Consider the following 22,204-nt stretch of genomic DNA (forward strand, 5'->3'; position numbering starts at 1 on the left):
CCGCGCCGCCTTTCTCTGCCGACTCATGGCGGCGGCGGGGCCGGGGGCCGCGGCCGAGCGCGGCTCTGCCCGGCGCGGTCGCTGCCCCGGGCTGGGGGCACGGCTGGGGACGGGGGGGTCCCCGAAAAGGGAAGTGGAGGGGCTGCGCTGTCCAAACCGCGCTTGTAACCCGCTGCTGTCGTCAGCAAAGGCTGGAGCTGCAGAGCTCCATTTCCTCGCCTGTCGGGATGGGTGTTGAGCTCCTCTCGTACCTGCTTCAAGTGAATCGGGAGTAGGAGAAAAGCACAGAAGTTTTCACTAGGCGTCTTGTTTGGGAAAGACTTAATCTTTTTCTACCTGTCTGTTAGCTCTGAGATCACGCTGCCAGATGATTCCCAGTTACTGTACGTGCCAGTGTTTTGTAAGAACTGTTACTACCTAGCATGGTGATTCATCAGAGTTATTGATCTTGGGAGATGGACAGCTCTGCAATTTCCACCTGGAAAGCTGTCATCTTAATGAGAAGTATAGAGGACAAGTTAATCGTGCCAGGTAGAACTCTCTGTTTGGATTGTTTGGTGGTTTGTCATTGTAGTCATGGACATAAGCAAAGCTTAAGGAAATCCAGGACAACGTTGCTGTCTGCATTCCCCTCGTGCCTTATGACACAAAACCGGTCGCATTGCTCCTTTGTGTGAAGGTTGCACTCTATTGTGATGCCTTCTGAGATAACGATCCCGAGAAAAAAACCCCAAAAATGCAAAACTGCAAGATTGAGTGTTCCTGTGTGAGGAGTGTCCAGATTCACTGCCAGCCTCATCGCTTGCAAAGGTGTGTGATTTGTCAGAGTCAGCAGCGACGAGGCAGCTGCCCAACACAAACAGGGGGCCCTTGCAACTCCTGGGATGATTATTTGAGGGAGAGAGTGAGGGTGTGTCATTAGCGTGTCCACGCAGTTGTAGGGTAAGGGACTAATGCTGCAACACTCAGAATTGTCCTTGTGCCCAGCACAGTTGTCTGTGTATTCCCAAAGGTGTTTAAAAAATGGAATTTGTTTGTGGTGTGTTCTGGGACGCTTGGCAGCAGCGACTGGTTCCAGCAGTGCCCCAGTGCCTGGCTCTCCTCTCTTGGGCCATTGTTTCTTTTGCTGCGTGTTCATTAGCAGAAGAGAACGTGTAAAACAAACACGGCTGGTGAGCTCCCACGAGAAGCAGGCTGGCAGCTGACCTTGCCTGGCAGCCCTGCACCCGGGTACCTTCTTGTAGAGTTTGCAGGCTCATGTTGTGTCTCCATTTCATTGGGTGGATGGTTTGTTTTGGCAGGCACTTGCCAAAAAAAGATCTGGAGCGTGAATTTGTGTGAAAGAATCAGCTGGTGAGGTGAGTTGTCGTGTTGTGGTGTTGCAGTGACCTCCAGGAGGATCACCCAGGGAAAGCGACTCTTTCTATGCTTGAAGTGGATTGAGAGCTTCTGAACTCTGGAAAGTCACTACTGGATGTCTTTGGTTTCTCAGCAGAGTTTACAAGGCCTTTGCTCATAATCCAGCAGTGTTCCCAGTGCAGTGCTTGTGTGCTGGAGATACTGAATGTTTCCAGCCCTGATCCACCAGAGGTAGTGAGGAGACCAGAGAGCGTAGTGCAGACAGCTCTGGAAAGATAAAGGGATCCTCTATGACTTGTTTTACAGGCTTTGAAAGCCTTAATTTTTTTATGATGGTTATATTAATTATAGAGCCATAGAGCAGATTTAATGGACAAGACCTCCTTAGGTGTCCACGGATTCTGTAATGGCCTGCGTTGGAATTGGTGCTTATAAAAGTAAAAGCATTGTGCTCAGGGAAAACAGCCACCTGCAAGATCTTGGTGAGTTTCTGCTGTCTGTGTTGGAGTATGGATAGGGAAGAGCTTAACAAATCCACCTCCAGGTGGTCAAAACACCAGCTTGTTTTGAACTGTTTGACTTGCCACAGCTGGGCTAGTTGAGTGCTTTTGGGGCATGACACAGGGACTGAAGCACAGGATCGTTTTTTCATGGATTGGGATTTACCTTTAGAAGCTTGTGCCTTGCCTGCCTGCTGCAGTATTTTTATGCTCAAAGTTGTCAGTGAAGCCTGTAATATAATAGGATGTTCAGCAAACCTTACTGCTTTTTCAGGAAGGAGGGCTCTTGAAGTGAAGCCTCTCCTTGCTTCTTAACCTCCCAAAAGCACAATGGCTTGGCAGTAAGTGGGGCAACCATCAGGTCGAGGTAGACGCCAGTGATACTGCTGATGCTGTGAGTGGAGGAGGCTGAGGCTCTTCTGGAGTGGCACACCAGAAAATTTTCACGGTCTCTTGACAAGATGCCCTTTACCTTTTTATTTGTGTGTTTCAGTCAGAGGGAAGAGAGGATCCTTTTGAATCCTGAGGTACACATGGTCCTGTCCCATGTGGCAGTGCTTGTACTTGACACTGCCGACTGCTTGTGAGGGACGCTGCAGAGCTGTAATGATGCCTCGTTTTTACTCTCTAATGATCTAGTAGCAAGGTCTGTGTGACCATGCCCTCGTTATTACATGTTCTCTTCTTATCATGTAAATAAATGCAGCCGGCAGCCTGACTGACACATGATGGTAGTGTATGTGTGTCTGTGCTAGTGAAGGAAACGTTTTCTGGCAAAACCAGCTTTGCACTACTGGCTACAAATCAAATTCAAAGTGTTTTCTTCAGTTCTTCTGTAGATGAGAAGTGTGGCTTGCAGTTAAAACAGCTCGACCTTCTGGAACATGTTGTACTCCTCCGCTGTGCCCTGCACCAGGGCTGATGCTGATGCAAGCCTTGGTGCGGACAGGTGTTAACAGCACCCCGTTTTGAAAACCTGCTGGATGTATTTCAAGAAATGTTGCATCAAGGCACTTGGCACTTCTTTATTTTTAAAGCCATTTACATCTTGGAAGTAAGAACATGCAGGTTTTAATGACTGGCGCGGCAATTGCTCAGCTTTTCCTGGGCTAACTTTTAAAATTCTCCTTGTAAGTGCTTGGCAAGGGAAAGCGGTGTATTTCCTAGTGGAGATGCAGAAGGTACTTTGATTTCTTGAGTAGAGTTTCCTGCATGCTGTTTGGCAAACGTGCTGGGTGGATAAGCAGTACTTTCCAGAAGGCACACCTTAGTTGCTAGTAGCAAGCACCAGGGGTGAGCTGACTGTTGTTGAGAGTGCGTGTTGCTTTGTGCCTGAGCAGAGTCTGACTTGGCTACTGGTACTGAGGAGGCAGGGGAAGATTCATTAGCATCTCAGCCCTTGCTGACTAACTCCCCATAGGGCTTTCCTTGAAATCAGCCTCCATTGCAGGAGATAAGGTGGATGGGAAGCTTGTTTTACCATTGGCATTTCTTCGTGTTCGGAGTAGACACACACATCTGCTTGCTCAGGTATCCAGCTTGGTAGTCCTGCACACACCTATTTCCAAAGTGTTGGGCAATTCTCACTCTGTCGTGGCATGTAGTTTTGGAGCTCTTCTGGCTGTTGCAACAGAGCTGCTATCGCAGCAGGAGGCCTCCCCTCCACCACCCCAAGTTTCCTCTCCAAACTCCTGTTCTGTTCCAATCCCACAACTCACATTTGAGTAACTCTTCCCATCTTGTTGGGGAGGATGAGGGTAACTGGAACTTGTTGCTCTAAAAAAACTGTGAGGCTTAGCGTTTTCCCTCCCCCACATACCTTTGCCCTTCAGCTTTGTGCTGGACCTTTGCCCTGTTCTGCACTGTTTGTTTCGGGCAGAGAAGGCTGGGGAATGCAGAGCAGCTCCTGGGAGCTGACTCACTGGCCCTGGTTTGGTTGCTGGGCTTCAGTGCCTGCTTCTGCTGCGACCTCCACTTCCAGATTGCCAGGTCCAAGGCATTGCTGAAGGATTCTCTCCAGCCATCTCCTTACCCTCACAGGTCTTCTTTTAAACTTTATATTGCTCATCCACCAGGACTGGGGCAGCAGAAGGACTTCATTCTTATGTGAAGAAAAATTGAGTCCAGAAGGCAGGGCTGGAAATGGGGGCACTGGGGCTGCAGTGCTCTGCTCTCTCTTCCAAATTATGACACCAAATCTTTTTCCTGTGCTTGAACAGTGTGAAATTGTCTTCAGAGCAATGCCAAATGCAGACTTGGATAGAGTTAGGTTGCTCTTTACATACTTGAGACTGTAATGAATCTCCAGCACCATGTCTGTGGTTGTGCTTGTTTGGCAAAATAAGGAAAGGACATTTTAGCGGAAAGCTGTGCTTGCTGTTCAGGCTGAATGTTTTAACCCCTACAGTTATTACAGGTGTTCTTACCCTGGGTCCAGTTGGGTCAGAGGAGCTTTGTTCATTCCCAACCGCAATGTGCATTTACATTATAGTCTTTAATGTGTTACTTATCCTTTGGTCATCTTAGCATTGAAGCCTGACTTCCTACCAAGGGCCTGAGTCTCCACACTGCTGGCTCTGACAAATCCCTGACTTGCTGTGTGCACAGGGAGCTTGGGGAAAGAGATGATGCAACCTTGGTGATAGCTGCTGAGCTCTCCCGTGGTGATAGTGCTGCCTAGGTGGAGCTTTTCATGGCCAAGAAGTTGTCTCCTGGGGTTGGCTAAAGCTCTGGGTGGATCTCTGGATCCACTCTGTGGTCTCTGGCATGGCCGGCTCTGCATTTGTTCCTTTTCTCACTTGAAACTGGGCGTTGCTTCCACTTGTTGTCCAGGTCCTTGTTAGTGAGGTCTGAATGAAGCTGGGAGACTTATCTCCTTGCATTGAAATAACTCATTTATCTGAATATCTTGTATCAAATGATGCAGCTGCATGACTTGAGGTCAGAGGAAAGGGAAAAGAAGGGCTTCAAAGAAGTTAGTGCAGTGCTGGGAGAACTTAAGAGCTACTTGTGTATTTAGGTAATGCTAATGAGTGATCAGAACAAATGGCAACTGAATTTGGCCTTGAATAAATCAATTACCAGATTTCTGTATGGGGAAAATTTTGGGTCAGGGTCGGTCTGGATTGCTTGGCAAACAGAGAAGTGGGTGTGCGCATGAATGTTGCACAGCTGTGGAGCAAAAACTGGCACGAGGCGTTTGGTGGAAATGGGTTTGCTGATAGCAATTCTAATGCTGTGCAAGATAAACTTTTGTTTTTAGGAAAGGTTGTGGAAACTGTGGTCAAGTGTCAACATGTTTCGAAAGGGAGGCTCATCCTGCAATTGGAGGTTCCCAGAAGATCCTCGTAATTGAACTTTCCTCTATCAGGATATACATTTGTACTGAAGTTTGGGGGGCTTCGTGGGTGGGTTGCCTTTCCTGAGCAAACTGGTGTGTGATGTGTTGTAGCTCTACTGGTTTCAGTGTTGCCCCAGGCTGGTGGTGCTGTTTGAGCTGCTGGAGCCATCCTTAGCAGGTCATTTGGCCCAGCTTTGGTGTGACACTCCTGTGGGTATTGCCAGGATCAAGAGCTTTTCCTGCAGCATTAAACCTGTGTGTGCTGGGGGATGTTCTGCTGAGACATGCAAGGAGAAGGGAGGAAGGGCTGGGAACTGGCTCATCTAATGCCTGCTTTATCAGTGAGTTACCTTCTCTGTCCTTCTGGAGCAAAGCTGACTTAGGAGCAGGAGCTTCCCTTGGCATTTCCATTTGTTTCAGGGTTGTATGGGGACACGCAGCAGGGTTTGGCGCTCTGCAGTGGTTGTGATTTTATTTTTATTTTGTGGGTTTGAGTCCTTTGTTCCTTTGTGTGGTGACGAACCATAAGGTTTGGTAGAGTTCTCTGCTGCAGACTGATGGTGTGCTGGAGGTGACCATGGTGGCCCTGGCTGGGTTGGGTGCTCTGTCACAGCAAGCCAGGTAGAAACCTTAATTTCCTTTAGAAGTGGTCAACGTGGATGGTTGTTGGTGTGATGCCGCTCAGTCTGATTGTGGTGACACTCAGAGGTGACACAAATGCCCTTTGTTCTCTTGGTCTAGAAAATGTTTCTCTGGTTCCTCCAGAGTACGTGTGGCACTCGCAGTGTGCGGGCGGGCACAGCGTGCCCTGACCTGTGCTCCTGGGGAAGCGCGTTTGCTTCCTGCTGGACACCCTTGAAGTGGCTGGGAGCAGGGCTGTGACCTGCTGCTGCAGCAGGTGCTGCTCTCTGCTCCCAACTCGCTCCCAAAAGCAGTCCTGGCTCATGAGGAAGATGTTGGAGGAGAAGCATCTCTGGTGGTCCTCAGTGTCACTTGATCTGTCAGTGATCCCTTGGGGACCGTGGCAGCCGGGGGGCAACTGGGAGAAATGGGGGCTTGTCTGGGGCTCGAGAACCACACACGTCCTTGACACACGAGGCAGAGTTAAAACTCCTTGGCACACGAAGCAGAGTTAAAGCATCATTGGGAAGCTGGACAGGGGACAGAAACGTGCTGTGTGTCCTTCCTGCTGGCCGGGAGGGCTGTATGTACCCGAGGTGGGGTCCGGCAGGTGAGACACGGGGGTGCTCCGCTCTCCCTGGTGCAGGTACGGGGGCACAGCTTGGGGAAGCAGCGGCGCCTGTCCTGGGCACAGTGCTGAGCACGTTTTTCCAGCTGAGCAGCAGCAGGCGTGTGCAGCTCCTGCAGAGTGACTCTGCAGTCTGCAGGGCACGGCTGCGCCGGAGGGAGCCGGGCGCAGGGGGCTCTGATCGCTTCTCCTTTGCTGGGAGTCATTTGACTTCTTTGACTCAGTGCATGGAGAGAGCACGGGGGTTTCAGGGCTGGGTAAGGTAGCTTTTAAGGAGTCTGAAAAAAAACTGAGAGAAGAGGTGATTTATTTCCTGGCTGAACATGTAGGGAAACAAGTATGAAATTGGAAAAACCACAAAAATGAGGAAAGGGTAGAGTTTTGTGGATGGGAAAGTAAGAGAAAAGGTGCGTGGGGAGATTAGTGTTTTACCTGCCTGGTAACTCAGAGGTGGATATGCTGCTAAATACTGAGTACTTTAAATAAAGCAGATTATTTGTGATATGCATTCAGCTTCTGCACTAAATCACACAGCTTTTTTTTATTTTGTTTTCCTTTATGACTGTGCTTTAGAAAGCTTCTGGTCAGTGATGTAAATGAGTGATTACTTTCCCAAGTCTTAGCTACCAAACTGTCTGGTTTGCACGTTTGCAGATGATGAAGCTAGTGGCAGAATAAAACAGTGAGAACTCACAGCTAATAAGCAACACTCAAATGTCTGATAAGCCAGCTTTCACTTAAACTACAGGAAATTAATTTCTTTGGCTTCTCCAAGGTCACATCTTCCCTTATTTTTTATTATATGTTGCTAAAGAAGCACTGAGTTTATTTCTGCAAGACCCTTAGGATTCTCTGCAATTTTTATGCCTTTGCTGTAACTGGAAAGGTTATACTTCCAAGTAGTAAAAAGTCTGTGTCAGCTCTCCTGACCTCACAGAGCGAGCCTACTGGAAATAAAGACAGCCATAATAACAAAAAGCAATTCTCTTGGCCTCCTTCAGCACAAAGAGACACCTAAAGGAGTGACTGAAGCACTTTACCTTAGCTCTGTTACCTCCAGGTGGGCTCATGTTGGCAGGGCAGCTGCAAGGCTGTGTGAAGGGAAAAGTAGAGAGAAAAACAGAATGAAGAATTAAGTGTAAGGAGTGACACCAGTATGTGTGATGCTGAGAAATGATGTGTCTTGTAGCAGCAGATACTGAAATGTGGAGAAGCACATCCCAAAAATGTGATCAGGTTTTTGCTGTGACTAGAACAGAAGAGTGATGGGATTTGTGCACGAGGTTCTACCCAGCAATAGAGAAGAGCGAATCACGGAGGTGTCTCCGCCATGTGCTCAGGTGACAAAGCATGAGGCTTCACTGTAATCATATTGAATTTCACTTCCCAGCTGAACCTTGAGAGCTCTGGGGAATACCGACTATGATCTCATGCATCTTCTGAGTGCTTAGAAATCCTCTGCCACTGCAGAGGGTCTTGCATTGAGCTGAACAAAAAGGGAACTTTTGGTTTTCCAGTCTCGGGTGAACTCTACAAGCTCACTGTTGCTGGTTTTTGGGGGGGTTTCTGTTTTGTTGTTTTTTGGGGTTTTTTTAACTGTGGAATGATGAATGTAACATTTGCATACTCTTCAGTGACGAATTTGCGGTAAATGAGCCACAGTTTTAAATTTTAAAATTAAACCTGTGAGGACAATTGTGAAGATGGTTTGGAGGAGACATGGCAGGTTGCAGTAAGATAACCCTCTTAGCTTCAATTGGAGGTGAAATCTGAGTTGATGTAATTGTCAGCAGTGAGTGTAGCCAAGCAAGCATGGAGTTTGGAGGGTGATTGGAATGGCTGTGCTTGATTAAAACCAAGCAGATAGTCTGGGCCAGAGGGAGGGAGCACTTCAGACTGAGTCTGATGATTTGTAATTCAGTTAAGAGATTTAATTATGTTGTCTTCACTGTGCTGCCTTGTGTATCCTTCAGCCCTCTGCCTGCAGCCCATAGGTGGAGAGAGCCATGCAATTTTCAGTTTCTGGGGTGTTCATAGGGATTTATGGCATCCTTGTCTGATGTTGTGGGGCTTTACCATGATACTGGTGTGTTTGGGGAGGTAAGGTGGGACCCTCTTTCATGGAGATGCTGGATTTTCTGGGTACATTAATGGATTCTCCTTTGTATGGAGATGGATGTGTCCTTGGGCAAAGCTTCTCTCGTTGTGGGGCTTTACCATGATACTGGTGCGTTTGGGGAGGTAAAGTGGGACCCTCTTTCATGGATTTCTGGGTACATTAATAGATTCTCCTTTGTATGGAGATGGATGTGTCCTTGGGCAAAGCTTCCCTGGAGTTTGGGTCTGTCCTTGATGTGCAAGCAGAAGAGTGTGTTGCAGCTCTGAGAGTGACAGCCCTGTCAGAGGGAAACACTATCCTGTATCAGTTTCCACAGTGTGGGATCCAGCTGGCTTCTGGGCCATACCAAAATGGCTCCTGTATGTAAATAAGAGTCTTTGAGATGTGTATTTTGCTTGGTTGTGCCAGAAATTTTAGTGTCTCTTCAGTATCCAGTGGCTCAAAGAGCAGTTTGGGAAGGATGACTGTGGTCATTTGGACCAGAATCACATAGGGTTGCTCTCCTGGAAGGCCTAAAGCCTCCAGTGTTATCACTCCAGACTTACTGGTGGTTAAAGGATGTGAGGCAGAGAGATGGCTCACCAGCTGCTCCATGGGAAGAGTAATCAAGCAACTTTACTTTGCCTTGGACTTTCTCTGAAGCTCCTTGTTGAGTTCATGATCGGGAATGTTGAGACTCATGCTCTGGAGCAGCAGCACTTTGCTGGTTCTCCACTTTGGAGATGAGGGGAAGGGGTTAACGGGAGAGAACACCCAGTGTTTGTTCTCTCCAGTGCAAGCACTGATAAGTGGATGGGAGAAACAACAGCCTGTGACCTTCCAGTTATTCCTTGTGTGCCTGTGCATGGGCGAGTGTTGGATTTGCAGGACTGTCTGTTTGGAGAGCTCTCATTCTTCTGGTCAGGTTCCCCAGAACCCCACTGGCATCTCTGGTGCTTGAAGAGACCTGGACCCTCTCCCATCCCTGTGGATCTCTGAGAGGTGTTTTTGCCAGGCACAGTGCTGGTCCTGCTGGTGACTCTGTGTCCAGCTGGTGTCACAGCCCTGCTGGGTCTGCCCTGCTCCCTTCGGTCTGGAGGACACTGAACATCAGCACTGAGGTACTCAATTACTGTGTGGTGTGGAGTGAGTTAGGGACTCATCCCAGGTAACACTCTGATTTTGGAATAGGTGGTTTTTTTTCCCCAGGGTTGTTCCTCTTGAAACTCTGTGATTATTTTCCAAGTACGTGAAGGTAGCGGAGGCACCACAGCTGAACTTCACCAAACTCACAGCTGTTTATACACTGAAAACCTATTTCAAGCATTTGTTTCTGTGTGGTTTGTGGGAAATTGATGTCAGGGCTCACAGTGGCTGCAGCTCTTGAGCCAGTGTAGGTGATGGGGGTGCCTGAGAACGAATCTAACCTTTCCTCTGGGCAGGGAACAGAAAACCACCTAGCAGATACTGGTGGTCTGGATACCTTTGCAGAGGAAATGAGTTGGGTTAAACTCTTCGGTAGCTTTTTTGTTTTTCTCTTGCACACGCCTTAGCGGTGTCTTGGGACCTAGCCAGCTTCATGTTAGGATTGACCCATCTGTCTCATGCTTCAGCTTCTCTTTGAGGGGGTAAATACCTTACAGTAAGTTGAGAGGCATGGGAGGTGTTAGTGTGGACCTGGCAGCTGGAGAGAGCTGGGACAATCTGGGTGACTGAGAGGTGGACCCTCCCTGATCCTGCTCAGCAGGTAACAAAGGAAGAGAACAGGAAGCAAACAAGATCTTGGGAGGGATAAAATTGGCCATGCTAATCTTCTGGTTTAGGGTTTCTTGCTTTGCTGCTTTTCCCTAGCAGACCTCACCCCCTTCTCTGCTGAGTGTTGCTTTGAAGAGGCCTGTAACTGTCTCAGGAGCCTGTGCAGACACTGCCTTGGCCTCCGAGGGGGAGCCAGCTCACAGATTTGAACTGAAATGTTGCATAGGGCCAGAGAAGAGATTCAAGCAGCTCTGGTCTCTTTGCAGTATATGCTGGACTATGTAATTGGGACCTTTTTCCTGCCTGGATTGGCCCTGCCAGGCAGCAGGTCATGTTAGGAGAAGAGATACTGATCAATCCTGCCACCCACCAGCAATTCCCTCCCCAGTCCCTCTCCTGGGCAGGCAGTGCAGCCCTGCAGCTTTCGAGCCCTTGTGATCGAGTTCTGGTCACGTCCCTGCTGTGAGTCCCCCTGTGACCTTGGAGAGGTCATTTTTTTTGCTGACGTCCGAGTCTTTTGTCTGCAAAACGTGGAGGATGATTTGGTTACAGCTTCACGGGTCGAAAGCCGGAACAAATCAGCTGGTGTGTTCCTGTGGCAGTGTGGATGAGCCCCATGTCCCACTGGGAGCAGCCGAGGAGCTGGCTGTCACCCCTGTGCTCGTACCTGTGTGTGCACAGCCCTCACCCAGAGCACGCTGGCCAGTGTGCTCCACCAGCCAGTGCCCTTTGGTGTCTGGCAGGTGGCATAAAGCACTCTGAGGTCGTTTTTCCCCGTTGGGATAGCAGAAGGGTGATAATGGGAGGTGGAGGGCCAGCAGGGAGCTGGTTCCTGCTGGCACTCGGCCTGCGGCCGCGGCCCCTCGGCAGTTATGGCTGCAGGTTGCTGTAATAACGAGTCAGCGCTCCTCTTGCGTCAGGGATAATGAGCTGCTCTTCAGCCGCTGCCTCCCCGGGCCCTGCAGGGAGGAAGCAGTGTCCCTGCTGGAGCAGGGGGCTGGGGACAGGCACTGCATGGTGGAGGTTCTTTCCCAGCTGTAGCTCCTGAGCTGGGAGAAGGCAGCCTTCCTGTGCGGGTGTTTGGGCTCAGCACTGTGAGTGTGGCTGGCGGAGGAGCGTGGTTGGCACGTGTTTCCTCAGGGAGCAGCGGAGGGGAGATGGGGGCTCATAAATGGGGTGACTTCTTTGGACCTGTCCCAGATACCTGAATAGCAGCAGTAGCCAGGTAGCCCCTGGGGAAGGGGGGTATGTGTGTGGATGCATCAGCTTTTCTCTCTAAATGCCCCATTTTAGCATACGGTCTTCTCCTTTGTGTAAAAGTACCGTCAGGCAAAAATTGAAATTGAGATCCACCCCCAGCACCACCTAAAATAAGGACGACTGCCCTCAATTTAGTTATATCTCCTGGGCTGTGTGCAGCAACTCTAGGTATTGGTGCTCAGAGCAAGCATCCCTGTACCACACCTGCAGCCTCACTTGGTGGTCCTGAAAGGGATGCTCTATGCCTGTCCCAACATCCTACCAGTTGCCATGCAGACCCCTGACCTCCTCCTCCTCATTCCATCCTCTACCCTGCTTTGCTGAGAACAGGAAGATTCACAGAATGTGTTTTTCTGTTGAGATATTGTAGGCTGTATGGGTTCTGTACAGGGCTGAGGAAAATGGTATGGGGCTTGGGGAGTACCTGAAGAGATCACTGGTTTCTGTCATGACTGTGGGTCACTGGGTCCCTTTGTTCAGACACCACATCTTTCTGATTTTGGGTGCATGCTGAGAAACAAGCATCTGCATGCAAGAAGGAGGAGGAAGTGTGAGACTGTAGGGTCCAAATCTCATGGGTCTGCTCATTTGCATTGAGATACTGTTGTTTCTTCCTCCTTCCCACTGGGCTGCCTGGAAGGTGGGCTGGGCATGGCTGGGAGGGTGTTCTGTGGGCAGGGGCAGCACTGCCTGGGTCCCATGGAGGGATTGGCTCCTGCTGAGCAGGTGGCTGACAGGATGGTGGAGAGCTGCTGTGAAGCATTGTCCTGCAGCATCTGGCCAGTGTTGGGATACCTGGCATCAGGGTGCCTTGGGAGATAGGTGTGTGTCGTGGGAGGAATTGGTAAGAGCTGGTTTGCTGGCTTCACCTTTCTATGTTGGAACTTAGAACCAAGGCACGGGGACAGGTTTTTTGCTCATTGTGTTTGAGTTTTAGCCTTGGGAGGGCTGGGAAGGGAGCTGACCTGGGCAGGCAGCCTCGGCCCTGCTGAGTGTGAGATGGGCTCCTTGGAGAGCAGCCCAGGGGTTTACCTGCTGGCCACATATGTTTCTGCCTGCTTCCCTACAATGGCTTTCTTGGGAAAAGCCTGATTTAGACTTCTCTTGGGCACCTGAGGTGTTGTCCTTAATTGGCAGGCTAATTTTTAATTTAAGTCACTTGTGCTTGTAGGGGGAAAAGGCGTCCCAAAGGGTCGTTGTGCCTGCTGGTCCCTGACCAGCCCTGCCTCAGATGTGTCCTCCCAGCAGCCCCATTTTTCACAGACTGCTCTGTGCTTGCTCTCAGCTCTGGGGAAAGCTGCCTGCAAGCCCAGTGTTCTCAGTGTGCTCTGGAGAGCTTGGAGTCAAACCTGTGTTAATCATAGGTATGATGAGTTGGACAAGGTCTGCCTCTCCCAGACAGAGGGACTGAGCTCTGGATCCAAGTGTCTTTCCTTGACAGGAGTTGCCCAGGCAAACCTCTTGGGGTGAATGTGAGCTGTATCTGCCCTTGGCCATCACACATGGTCTGCTGACCTCAGCCACTGAGTAGAGTCACTGCTCTTCAAGTAAATGTAGTGACAAAGCTGCTCTAGAGCTGTGTCTGAGCTCAGGAGAAGCCAGGAGAGCTTTGCTGCACATCTAGAGCAGGACAGGGCAGTGGGGAATACAGCAGTGAGCTGAGAGGAGACCTTGAGGGAATGTGAGTTTGGAGTTGCAGGTGACACGTCTGATAGGAGATGTGCTGAGGGGTCACCTGCAGCTGTGCCTCATTTGGTGGCATTGGTGGTGTCTAGAGCCTGGACCTGTTGTGAATGGCTGGTTCTGTTGTGGTGTGTCTGATGAAGAGTTGGTGGGACAGCCTAGCAGGAATGCATTAGAGAACTGCACCCCTCAGGGTACAGCAAGGGGAACATTTGCCAAAGCCTGGGTTTGCTAAATTCCTGGCTGGCACAAAGGAATTTATTTTATCAACCATTGTGGCGCTGTTATTTATTTTGGTTTTTGGTAGCATCTGGTACAGCTGATTGAAACAGGTGGGATACCAGTGTTACCACCTTGTTCCTTTGCAGAGAAACCCAGGTAGGGAAATAAATTCTATCTTGTTTGAGATCTTAAAGCTCCTTTCAAACCTTAACAATTTTGTGATTCTATAAAGTACAGGGTGTTTCAGCTTGCTGATGTAGAAGCCTGAACTCCTCAGTGACCATACAGATATACAAAATATTTAAATGCATTTGGTACATGGGCTGGTGGAGGATTGCAGTAGAACATTCAGCTTGCAAAGGATTGAAACTGGTGCTTGGAGACTGTTCTGGATGTGCTGGGCAGTCCTTGATACTGTGCCTTCAAATGGCCACAGACCATGAGAATGCTTTGAACGTGGTGCAAGTCAAAGGAAGAGAAATAGAAGTTATTTTGGCAGAGGGGTGTTTTTGCTGCTTCTGCATGAGCTGAGTCCAGGCCAGAGAGCATTGCCCTGCCTGAGGGGTAGTCCTTGCTGCAACTCTTGTGACTTTCCAGCTGAATGTGTGTTTTGGGTAGCTGATAAGCAGAAGCCAGGGGCCTGCCCCTGTCCCAGGAGGACCTTGCCTTGCTGGCAGCCTTCCTTCTCCCTCCTCTTCCAGGATCCTTGAAGAAAACATGATGTATTGCTCTCTCAAAAATACTGTTTTCATATCTGCTGGGGAAGCCTTATCAACAGGGGTTTTCCACACACACTGTCCTGTGTGCTCCTTAATTTAAGTCTGGTCCTTCCAGCTACTTAAATAAACATATTCCCAGCTACATAAGACCCTCCAAGAGAAGGGCCTGTACCTCTTAACTGGAAAGAGCCTGGGGGGCTGGGGAGGTTGATTACTCTGTTTTGGGGTCTGAACCCCCCACAGATTCCATCTGTCCTGTGCAGTGGCCTGTGCCTGCTGACAGACTCCTGAGCTGGGAAAAGGAAGGGGTTCTCCTGGTGTGATGGGTGATGTGCCAAGGCTCTGGGTGTCCATTTGCTGAAGGAGGGGTGTGTCTGGTGTATGTAGGTGATGCGTTAGAGCCAGGCACAGCTGCTGATGTCCCTTGTGGCTGCAAAACCAAGGACAATCAGAAGAATGTTCCCTTGGCTTTTGCCTTGGCTTCCACATGTGCTCCCTGTTAGATGTTCTCTGTAGATTTCCATCTGATGTTGCTGCTCAGGAGGAGTGTGGGCTGCCACCAAGCAGCTCATTGTGTGGATCTTTGTACCTCTCAACAACCTTTTTTATTGCTCACTGTTGTCTGCTAGAAGTTAATGCAGAAGGTTATTTATGAGAGCAGCACACTCAGGTAAACACAGGCTCCTTCAAAATCTTTCTCACAACAAGTGGTTGAATTGAGGTGGGTTCCAAACTGGATTGATGTTTAACTTGAGATACTAAGAAAATACTTCCTCTGTTTAGCTAAAGCAAACAAATGGAGAGAGGAGACCTTTTAAATATAATTTGCACTCCAGCTGCAACTAATACTGATGATTTTTTTTTTCTTTTACAGATATATTTCCAGCTGATGGCCAGTCTGGTATGTATTAAATAAAAATGGAACTCTTCAAACTTCCTTCTCCCTTGCCTTCCCTGCTCTTCTCTTCCTTCAGAGTCAGCACTAACCAGACTTAGAAGACTGGTACGTGCCATGTACAGTCTGAAATATGCAATGGACATTAATGTAAAAAAACCCAAAACCAAACCACAAACAAAACCCCAAAAAAACTCCACCCAAAAACCGAAGCAAAAGAACTTCCTAAACAAACCTCTAATATTTGGTCATTCCTGTGTAGCAGTGACCTCTTCTATGCTTTCATGTAGTGATGACTAAACAGCTGGAAGGTTCTTTCCTCCCATACATTGTAGCATAGCAAATTTGGATGTCCAAGGTGAAGGAGTTTGGGAACTTGTAGGTCTTGCTCATCACACATAATTGAAAACACTGATGTGTCAAGATGCAAATGTAACTCAGATTATTGTTGTTGTTTATATGTAACCTGGATACAGATGGATGTGTCTATGAACCTGAGGATACATATTTGAATTTGCAGTACTTTGGGAAGGCACAGACCTCCCCCATGGCTTGTAGTCTGTGTGTTGCTGTTGAGTATTGCTGTTAAGGACAACCAAGTTACTCACTGTGTTGCCATCAGTGCAAAGAAAAACTTCCTGGCCCCCAGTGGTGTGTGCAGCCTTGCTGGGAGAGCGAGGTTGTTCTGGATGGAGGTTTCAAATCAGGAAAGAAATGTAGTTTTCAGAAGCAAATATTGATGATCTCAATTCCTGCCTTTCCCAAATTGCCAGAAGCTCCTCATCCAGGCTGACCTTTTGGAAGTGCCAAGACTGAAGGAAAGGTTTGTGTTTTAACCAGTGATACCAGGATCAGTCAGTGAGATCCTTTGTTTCAGAGCTGTAGTGCCATGTGGGGATGTGCCATAGCAGAGGCACTGGGAATGGCAGTCGGTGCCTTGTGTCACCCCAGGCATGTCACTGTGTCCACCTCTGATGTCCATCTTTGGCTTTGCATGGGATCCCATTCCACCAGTTCATGGCTGGTGTGAGGATAAATCGCTGTTGATGGAGGCATTGGAAGTATGGAAATCAGCTCTGGTGTCTTAAAGCTGATTTCAGGGAAAATAACTCACTGGTTTGGAGTGATCTGGTGTAACACTGAAGTAATTCAACTTGCTGAGCTGAACAGAGGGATGGAAGATGTGAGTGTGTTTCCAGAGCTCTAGCCAGCTACCAAGGCTGTGGTGTAGAACTAGATCACTGGATTAAGGCTTTGATTCCACGTTTGTAAGTCCCTCATGATCTTCTTGTTCTCTTAATGTGTAATAGTGAAATACTAGGGGTTTGAAGATGATCTCATTCCAATCTGTTGAGCTTGTAGGATGCTTTTCTCCACCTTGCTGGAGAATTGTCTTCTTTGGATATTGGGTTTTGTCTGCCTATGCTGTGAACTCAGAGATGTCCTTTGCTTGGCACTACTCCATCCTCTGTTCTCCAGCTGGTTGGGACCTTGCACAGCTGCCTGCAGGGTGGGGCAGGAGTGTGTGTCTGCAGCAGATGATAGCGCTTCAGAAAGTGTTTGTTACATGTCAGCAGTGTTGCAGAAAACATTACCTACGGAGCTTGGGGCTTTTTTTACAATTCTGTCTGGTTTTTAGAAGATAAGTTAAAGCTTGAACAGGATTCCTCTAAATGGTAGTTGCACAGACATTATGCAGTCTTTCTCATACCTTTCTCCAGAAGAGCCTTAAAGTTGGTGCCATGCTTTTTCTTCCCATGCGCTAAGCTTATCTGGAAGCTGTGGTATCTCAAAACACAGTGAAGTGTGAAGGCAGCAGGCAAAGGCAGAGTGCCACTGCTCCTGCCACCAGAGCTGTTGTGCATTCCTGAGGCTGTTGGCTTTGACTCCCTCACCTCCTTTTCATTGCTGAGGTTATTGAATGAGTTAATTTACTCTGGTCACCAGAATTCCCACACGTGTATCAGAGATCTGTTTTTTAAGCTTAATCTTGTGAAGTCAGGTGTGTCTATGGCTGGTTTCCCCTCTGGGTGAGAAGTCTGTTGGTCCTCTCCCAAGGAGATGGTTAGCAGAGTGATGGAAGATGCTGAGTCGCAGTATCAGGGTTGGGAATTGCATAGGTGGGATGCCTGAGCCAAAATTCAGCCATTTTGTAGGCACAGTAGCTGTAGTATGCCCCACAGCATGTTCCTGCTTGTTAGTATACGGATGTGGCGGCGTGCCCTCAGCCTGGATCCTCAGCCTGGATCATCCTGTGTCACGTGGGAGCACTATGGAGGTGGAAGCACAGCAGTGTTGGCATCCCAGTTACCCAACAGTGTTTGCAAATAAAGCAGCTGTTGAAGAAAGGCTTCACTTTCCTTCTGTCTGGCACAGCAGTGCCTCAGTGCTTTCCTCTCCCACATCCCACAACCAGGATTTGGCAGCTGTAGGGTGCATTTCAGAAGGAGCCATTTCAAACCATATGATCTGGAGTTCAGATGGAAATCTGAGAGACTTCAACACCCCTGAGAGATGCAGGGTTGGGCTTGGTGGGCTAAGGGACACACTCTCACATTCCCACTTCTGCTGCTGAGGAGGACTGGGAGGGCACATTTGCAGCTGGATGTCTGTGGAGGACTTCACTCTGAACACCAAACTTCTGCCAGGCAGCTGATGCTGTTCAGCTCCCAGAACTTGCTACTGTGTGAAATTTGCTGCCTGCTCTGACAGGGAATACTTCTGCCACTTCAAGTGGATCTCCTGCTAGCTTAGTGTGCTGTGCCTGTGCCCTCCTGGCCTCCTACATGCTGCAGCCAGCCCTCCTCCTCTCCATGGTGGAGCATCCCAGCCTTTTTAGTCTCACCTCTGGAGGAGCTGCTTCTGGGTGGTTTAATTGCTTTTCTTTGAGCAGCTGTAACAGCCCTGTGCCCTTGTTGAATTCCAGAGACCAGAGCTGACTGCAGGGTGCAGCTGTGGATGCGCTGGTGTTCAGCAGAGCAGCAAGTGATGCTCTGTCTTGGTTTCACCACTCCTGATGACTTTTTTTCATCTGCTGCACCCTGACCTGATCATTTTGTACGACTGTCAGCAGTGTCTGAGATATCTTTCTTGAGTTTATAAATGCCTCTTTGAATTAAACGCTGTGAAGTTTTCCATAAAGAGATGAGGGTGATACTACCACTGCAAGGAAGTGGTTTCTAATCCTTTAGAAATAAAAGGAGGGGAGATGGATTTTTAAATTAGGAAACTGCTATGTTGCACTCTTTTGTAATTGGGTATTCCTGACTCCTTTGGGAAGACTTAGTCTGATTAGGGTGTTGTACTCTTTTATGCTCTGTATTGACATGGGAGGCAGCTACCTGTAGCACTGGAATTAGCTTTATTAGAGAGAGTGGTTTATACAGCAGGATTCATGTGATTGTGAACCCAGCAAGTTCGGAGTTGCTATATCAGAGTTATCTAGAAAAACCTGGAATGTCTCTGCATTTTGCTTAAGTGAGGATGATGTATCTTCTGCTTGGAAAAGCATGCCTCGAAATCAGCTCAGCTGAGGTGCAGTAATCCTGAAGCAGCACAAAAAGAAGCCCTTCTGCTTGCTCTCAAAGATCACAGGGATATTTGAGTGCCTTGTCATGATCTTAATGCTCTGGATTCACTAACAGGAGGAAGCCCCCATACGTGTGCTCAGTTTAATTTAGGTGGTTATGAGACTGTAAGATTTCTTCAGCACATTTATCTTGCTTAATGGGAGACCTAGGTATGACCTCCCTAAATTCCTGGGAAGGTTTGCTGCACCTGCTCCTACCACCAAATCACTCTTACTGTCCCCTGCCCCAGGAGATGGGGCTGGATTTCTGCACCGTGCTGCCTTTGTGTTCCTTGACCTCACATGCTGAGCTGCTGCTCAGTCTCTTCTTGTTCTGTGCAGTCAGGGAGGCAGGTTTGCAGCTGTGCAGGCTGAGGGCAAGGTTAAGTGGTCACTTAGCAAGTGGTCACTGCTCAGGGGACACTCTGGTCCTGCAGGGATGCCTCTGCCAAAGCAGCTAGGAAAGTCCAGGAATCACAGCAGGAGGAACTTCGAATGATGCTATTTGAATTACATCATAGTCTCCTTTCTGGAAACCCATTCTGTTCTTTGAGATGACAGGTTTTCCACAGGCATATTTTGTGCAGAGTTCACTTTTGCCTTGTACAACCCCTCTCCCCCTCCACTGGCACAGTAGGAACTGCACAGTCTCTTCCTAGACAGTGTGAGTGCTTGGAGCTGGAGGGTCTCTCTGCAGGCGCTTGGCTCTCAATTCCTGTCTTTTTGTTGTTAAATATTTACAGTGAGACGTACCAGATGCTTCCTAGGAAGGGTTTTGTCAGCTTCCAAGTCCCCAGATGCAGCTGCAGAAGAGGCTGAGGGCCATTAAAGGGATGGTGTCAGCATGGCTTCGGCAGCGGTGCAGTGACCTCCTCTCGCTCGTGCCACGGGCGCCGCTGGCTGTCTCGTCAGCCACAGCAGGATCCAGGCAGAGAGCACCCTTCTGCTGATGTCAAGAGATTAATGATGTCTGCTCCTCAGGCTTTTTGTTTTTCTTCTGCTTTGAAGCTCTTTCACTGAAGAGGGAGCAGGTGATGCTCTTGGATTTTGTTGTTGCACCTTTTTTCTAGGGCCATGTCTCCGCAGCAGTGGTGCTGCCTTGGCTCCCATTCTGTTCTCAGCACACCGTGTCTGTCTTGGTCACCCAGCCCTGAGGAGAGAGGGCTAGACTGATCCAGGAGGGCCACTCTGTCACCAGTCCTGGGCATGGAGAAGCCAGCAGCTGGAGCATTGCTGCTGAATGGGTCTCCTATGCTGGTCACACTGGTCAGGTTCCCAGTGTGCCTCCTGCTTTCAAGATAAGGTCCAGGGCCTTGGGCTAGGCCCCTGTTTGTTGCTCTTGGTGCTTATCAGCTTTTGCTGCTGACAAGGTGACCTGCTGCAGAGGATGGGGAGGGAGGGTCCCTCAGCCTGGGCTGTGTGCTGGTCTGGCCCCTCCACCCGGGGTAGCCGGGATGTGCACACAGGGTGCCAGTGTCCCTGTTTTAAGTATCACAACTCCTGCTGGATGAGGATCTTCCCGGGTGCTGTGGAGGTGGGATCCTGGGAGGTGGCAGGTCGGCTCCTCTGAGGGGGGGTCAGGGAGGAGCAGGCTCGCTAGGTCATCGTTTTTCCAACTAAATATAGTTGCCCGTGCTTTCATAAGGTCGGGATTTTTGCATCACGTGATTGTCTTATCCCTCCCAGCCGGGGATCGTGTGTCTGAATGGGTAATAATTAACTGTTAACTAGCTTTTCATTAGAGCCTGGCAGAACAGGCAGAATGGTGCAGCAGAGTTAAACGGGAGTGGAGGAAACTGCTCCTGATCCTTCCTGGAGGGTGGACACCCCCTTTTAATTTGCAAATCAGTTGTACCCAAAGGTGAGTGGGCTGGGTTGTTTTTTTTTATTTTTTTTGTAAGTTGTGAGTCCTGCCTGGTGTCTTCCCTTGCTGTCCTGTAGTTCCCCCAAAGGTGAGTGGGCTGGGTTGGTTTTTTTTTTTATTATTTTTTTGTAAGTTGTGAGTCCTGCCTGGTGTCTTCCCTTGCTGTCCTGTAGTTCCTGTTCATGTCAACCTTTCCTCTCCCCCACCACTGATTTTAGTAAAAAGGTCATGAACTAGCAGCTGGTCTCTGAGCTGGCTGGAGGAGGGCCTGACCCTCCATCTCCTCCATGGTTTGGTTCACTTGCATACCCTGGGCCACTGCAGCCTTGCCTCAGGTGGCCTGCTGTCCTAGCACTGGGGTGTCCTTGCTGTGCCTCGTGCCCAGAGTGGCAGCTGGATCAACTCGTGCCTTTTCTCAGGGGCCCACACTGGCATGGTGTTTTCCCTGCAGTGCTGCCGGCTTCTCCAGCCCCTGTCCCTGAACCATTTAACCTGAATGTTCACAGCTGTCCTTGAACGCTTCTCTGCCTTCCATGCTGGCAGAGGAATTGCTGGTGTCGTGCTCTTCCAGCTGGAGATGTGTCTGCACCAGCTGTACTGGGTCAGGCACTGGTGCTGGAGCAGCCTCTCCTGCAGGGGTGGTGGGAACCTTTTTCCTGCTCAGAGAGACCAGGGTGGCTCGGCAGCTGTGGGGGCCTGAGCCAGCCCATCTTCCTCATTTTGACAGTTTCTGAAGTCTGGTGAGCTGGGTGACCTTGGCTGTGTCCCCAGTGCCGTGCTTCTTGGTTTCTGGGAACCACTGGTTTCCCCTGGAGAGAATCCTTCGTTTAGGATTCTTTTTTTTTTTTTTGTAGAAAACAGGGTGGGAGGCGTTTCATGTGCTGTCTCACTCCGTGTGTGCCTGGCGTCTCGGGGATTGTGTGCAGGGCTGTGAGCATGGATTGTGTGTCAGGAGTTTCCTAGAAATCCTCTTCAGGGAAGAGGTTTGCTTGAAAAGGCCGTGGAAAGATGTCACTCGCCCTTAAGAGGGAGTTCATTCGCTACCTTTAATAGCAGCTGTCTGTGCCAGGAAGAGTCCAGGCTGCCCTCACTGACAGTGTTAATGTTAGAAATGCTTTCCTAACCCACTCCTCTTGGAACGTAGCTGAAGTGTTTCTGTCTTGGACTGAGAGGCTGCAGTGAAGATGATCATGCATTTTTGGTAAGTCCAGACCCTTCCTGCCCCTCATTTGCTCTGGTTATAAATGTCAGCCCCTGCAGATAATGCCTGTATGTTGGGCTTGTAGCAGCTTGGTGTGTTTAAAGGAGCAGTGCTGTTCCTCAGCTCCCTGAGGAGGGCTGGGGTCTGACTGAAGCCCCTGCTCGCTGTGAGGAGCTGTGCTGCCCATTTGTGCTGTCAGCAGAGATGGGCTCTGCACGTCTTGAGCTGCTCCTCCTCTTCCGGGGCTTTCAGGACTATCAGCGGAGGGATGTGAGGGCTTGGAGAGCTGGGATTATAACTCAGATGCCTGCACTCAGCCTGTGACAGTGCTGTCCTGGCTCTACCTGCCTGTGCCCCAGCTTCCCTCCCTGCACTTCTCCAGGGCAAACTCCTGAGCTCCTGGAGCTGCCTAGGACACCCAGGTGGGAGTGTTCTCATGCTCTCCATGGAGCTGTCAGATGCCCTTTTTGAAGTTATTTTTAGAGAGTGAT

At 49.3% G+C, this 22,204-nt stretch overlaps 1 protein-coding gene across 2 annotated transcripts in view; it reads left to right on the forward strand.

Annotated features, from left to right (window-relative positions):
* Positions 1-22,204, forward strand: part of LARP1 (La ribonucleoprotein 1, translational regulator) — a 45,712-nt gene that overhangs the window by 1,037 nt on the left and 22,471 nt on the right. For both annotated transcript variants that reach the window (XM_039701650.1, XM_039701651.1), the window contains exon 2: positions 15,060-15,086. In XM_039701650.1, coding sequence (XP_039557584.1) covers positions 15,060-15,086 — 27 coding nt within the window. The remainder of the gene's footprint in view (positions 1-15,059; positions 15,087-22,204) is intronic.

The sequence above is a fragment of the Passer montanus genome, unplaced genomic scaffold (genome assembly GCF_014805655.1).
Source record: "Passer montanus isolate IOZ18808 unplaced genomic scaffold, ASM1480565v1 scaffold15, whole genome shotgun sequence".
Classification (NCBI taxonomy): domain Eukaryota; kingdom Metazoa; phylum Chordata; class Aves; order Passeriformes; family Passeridae; genus Passer; species Passer montanus.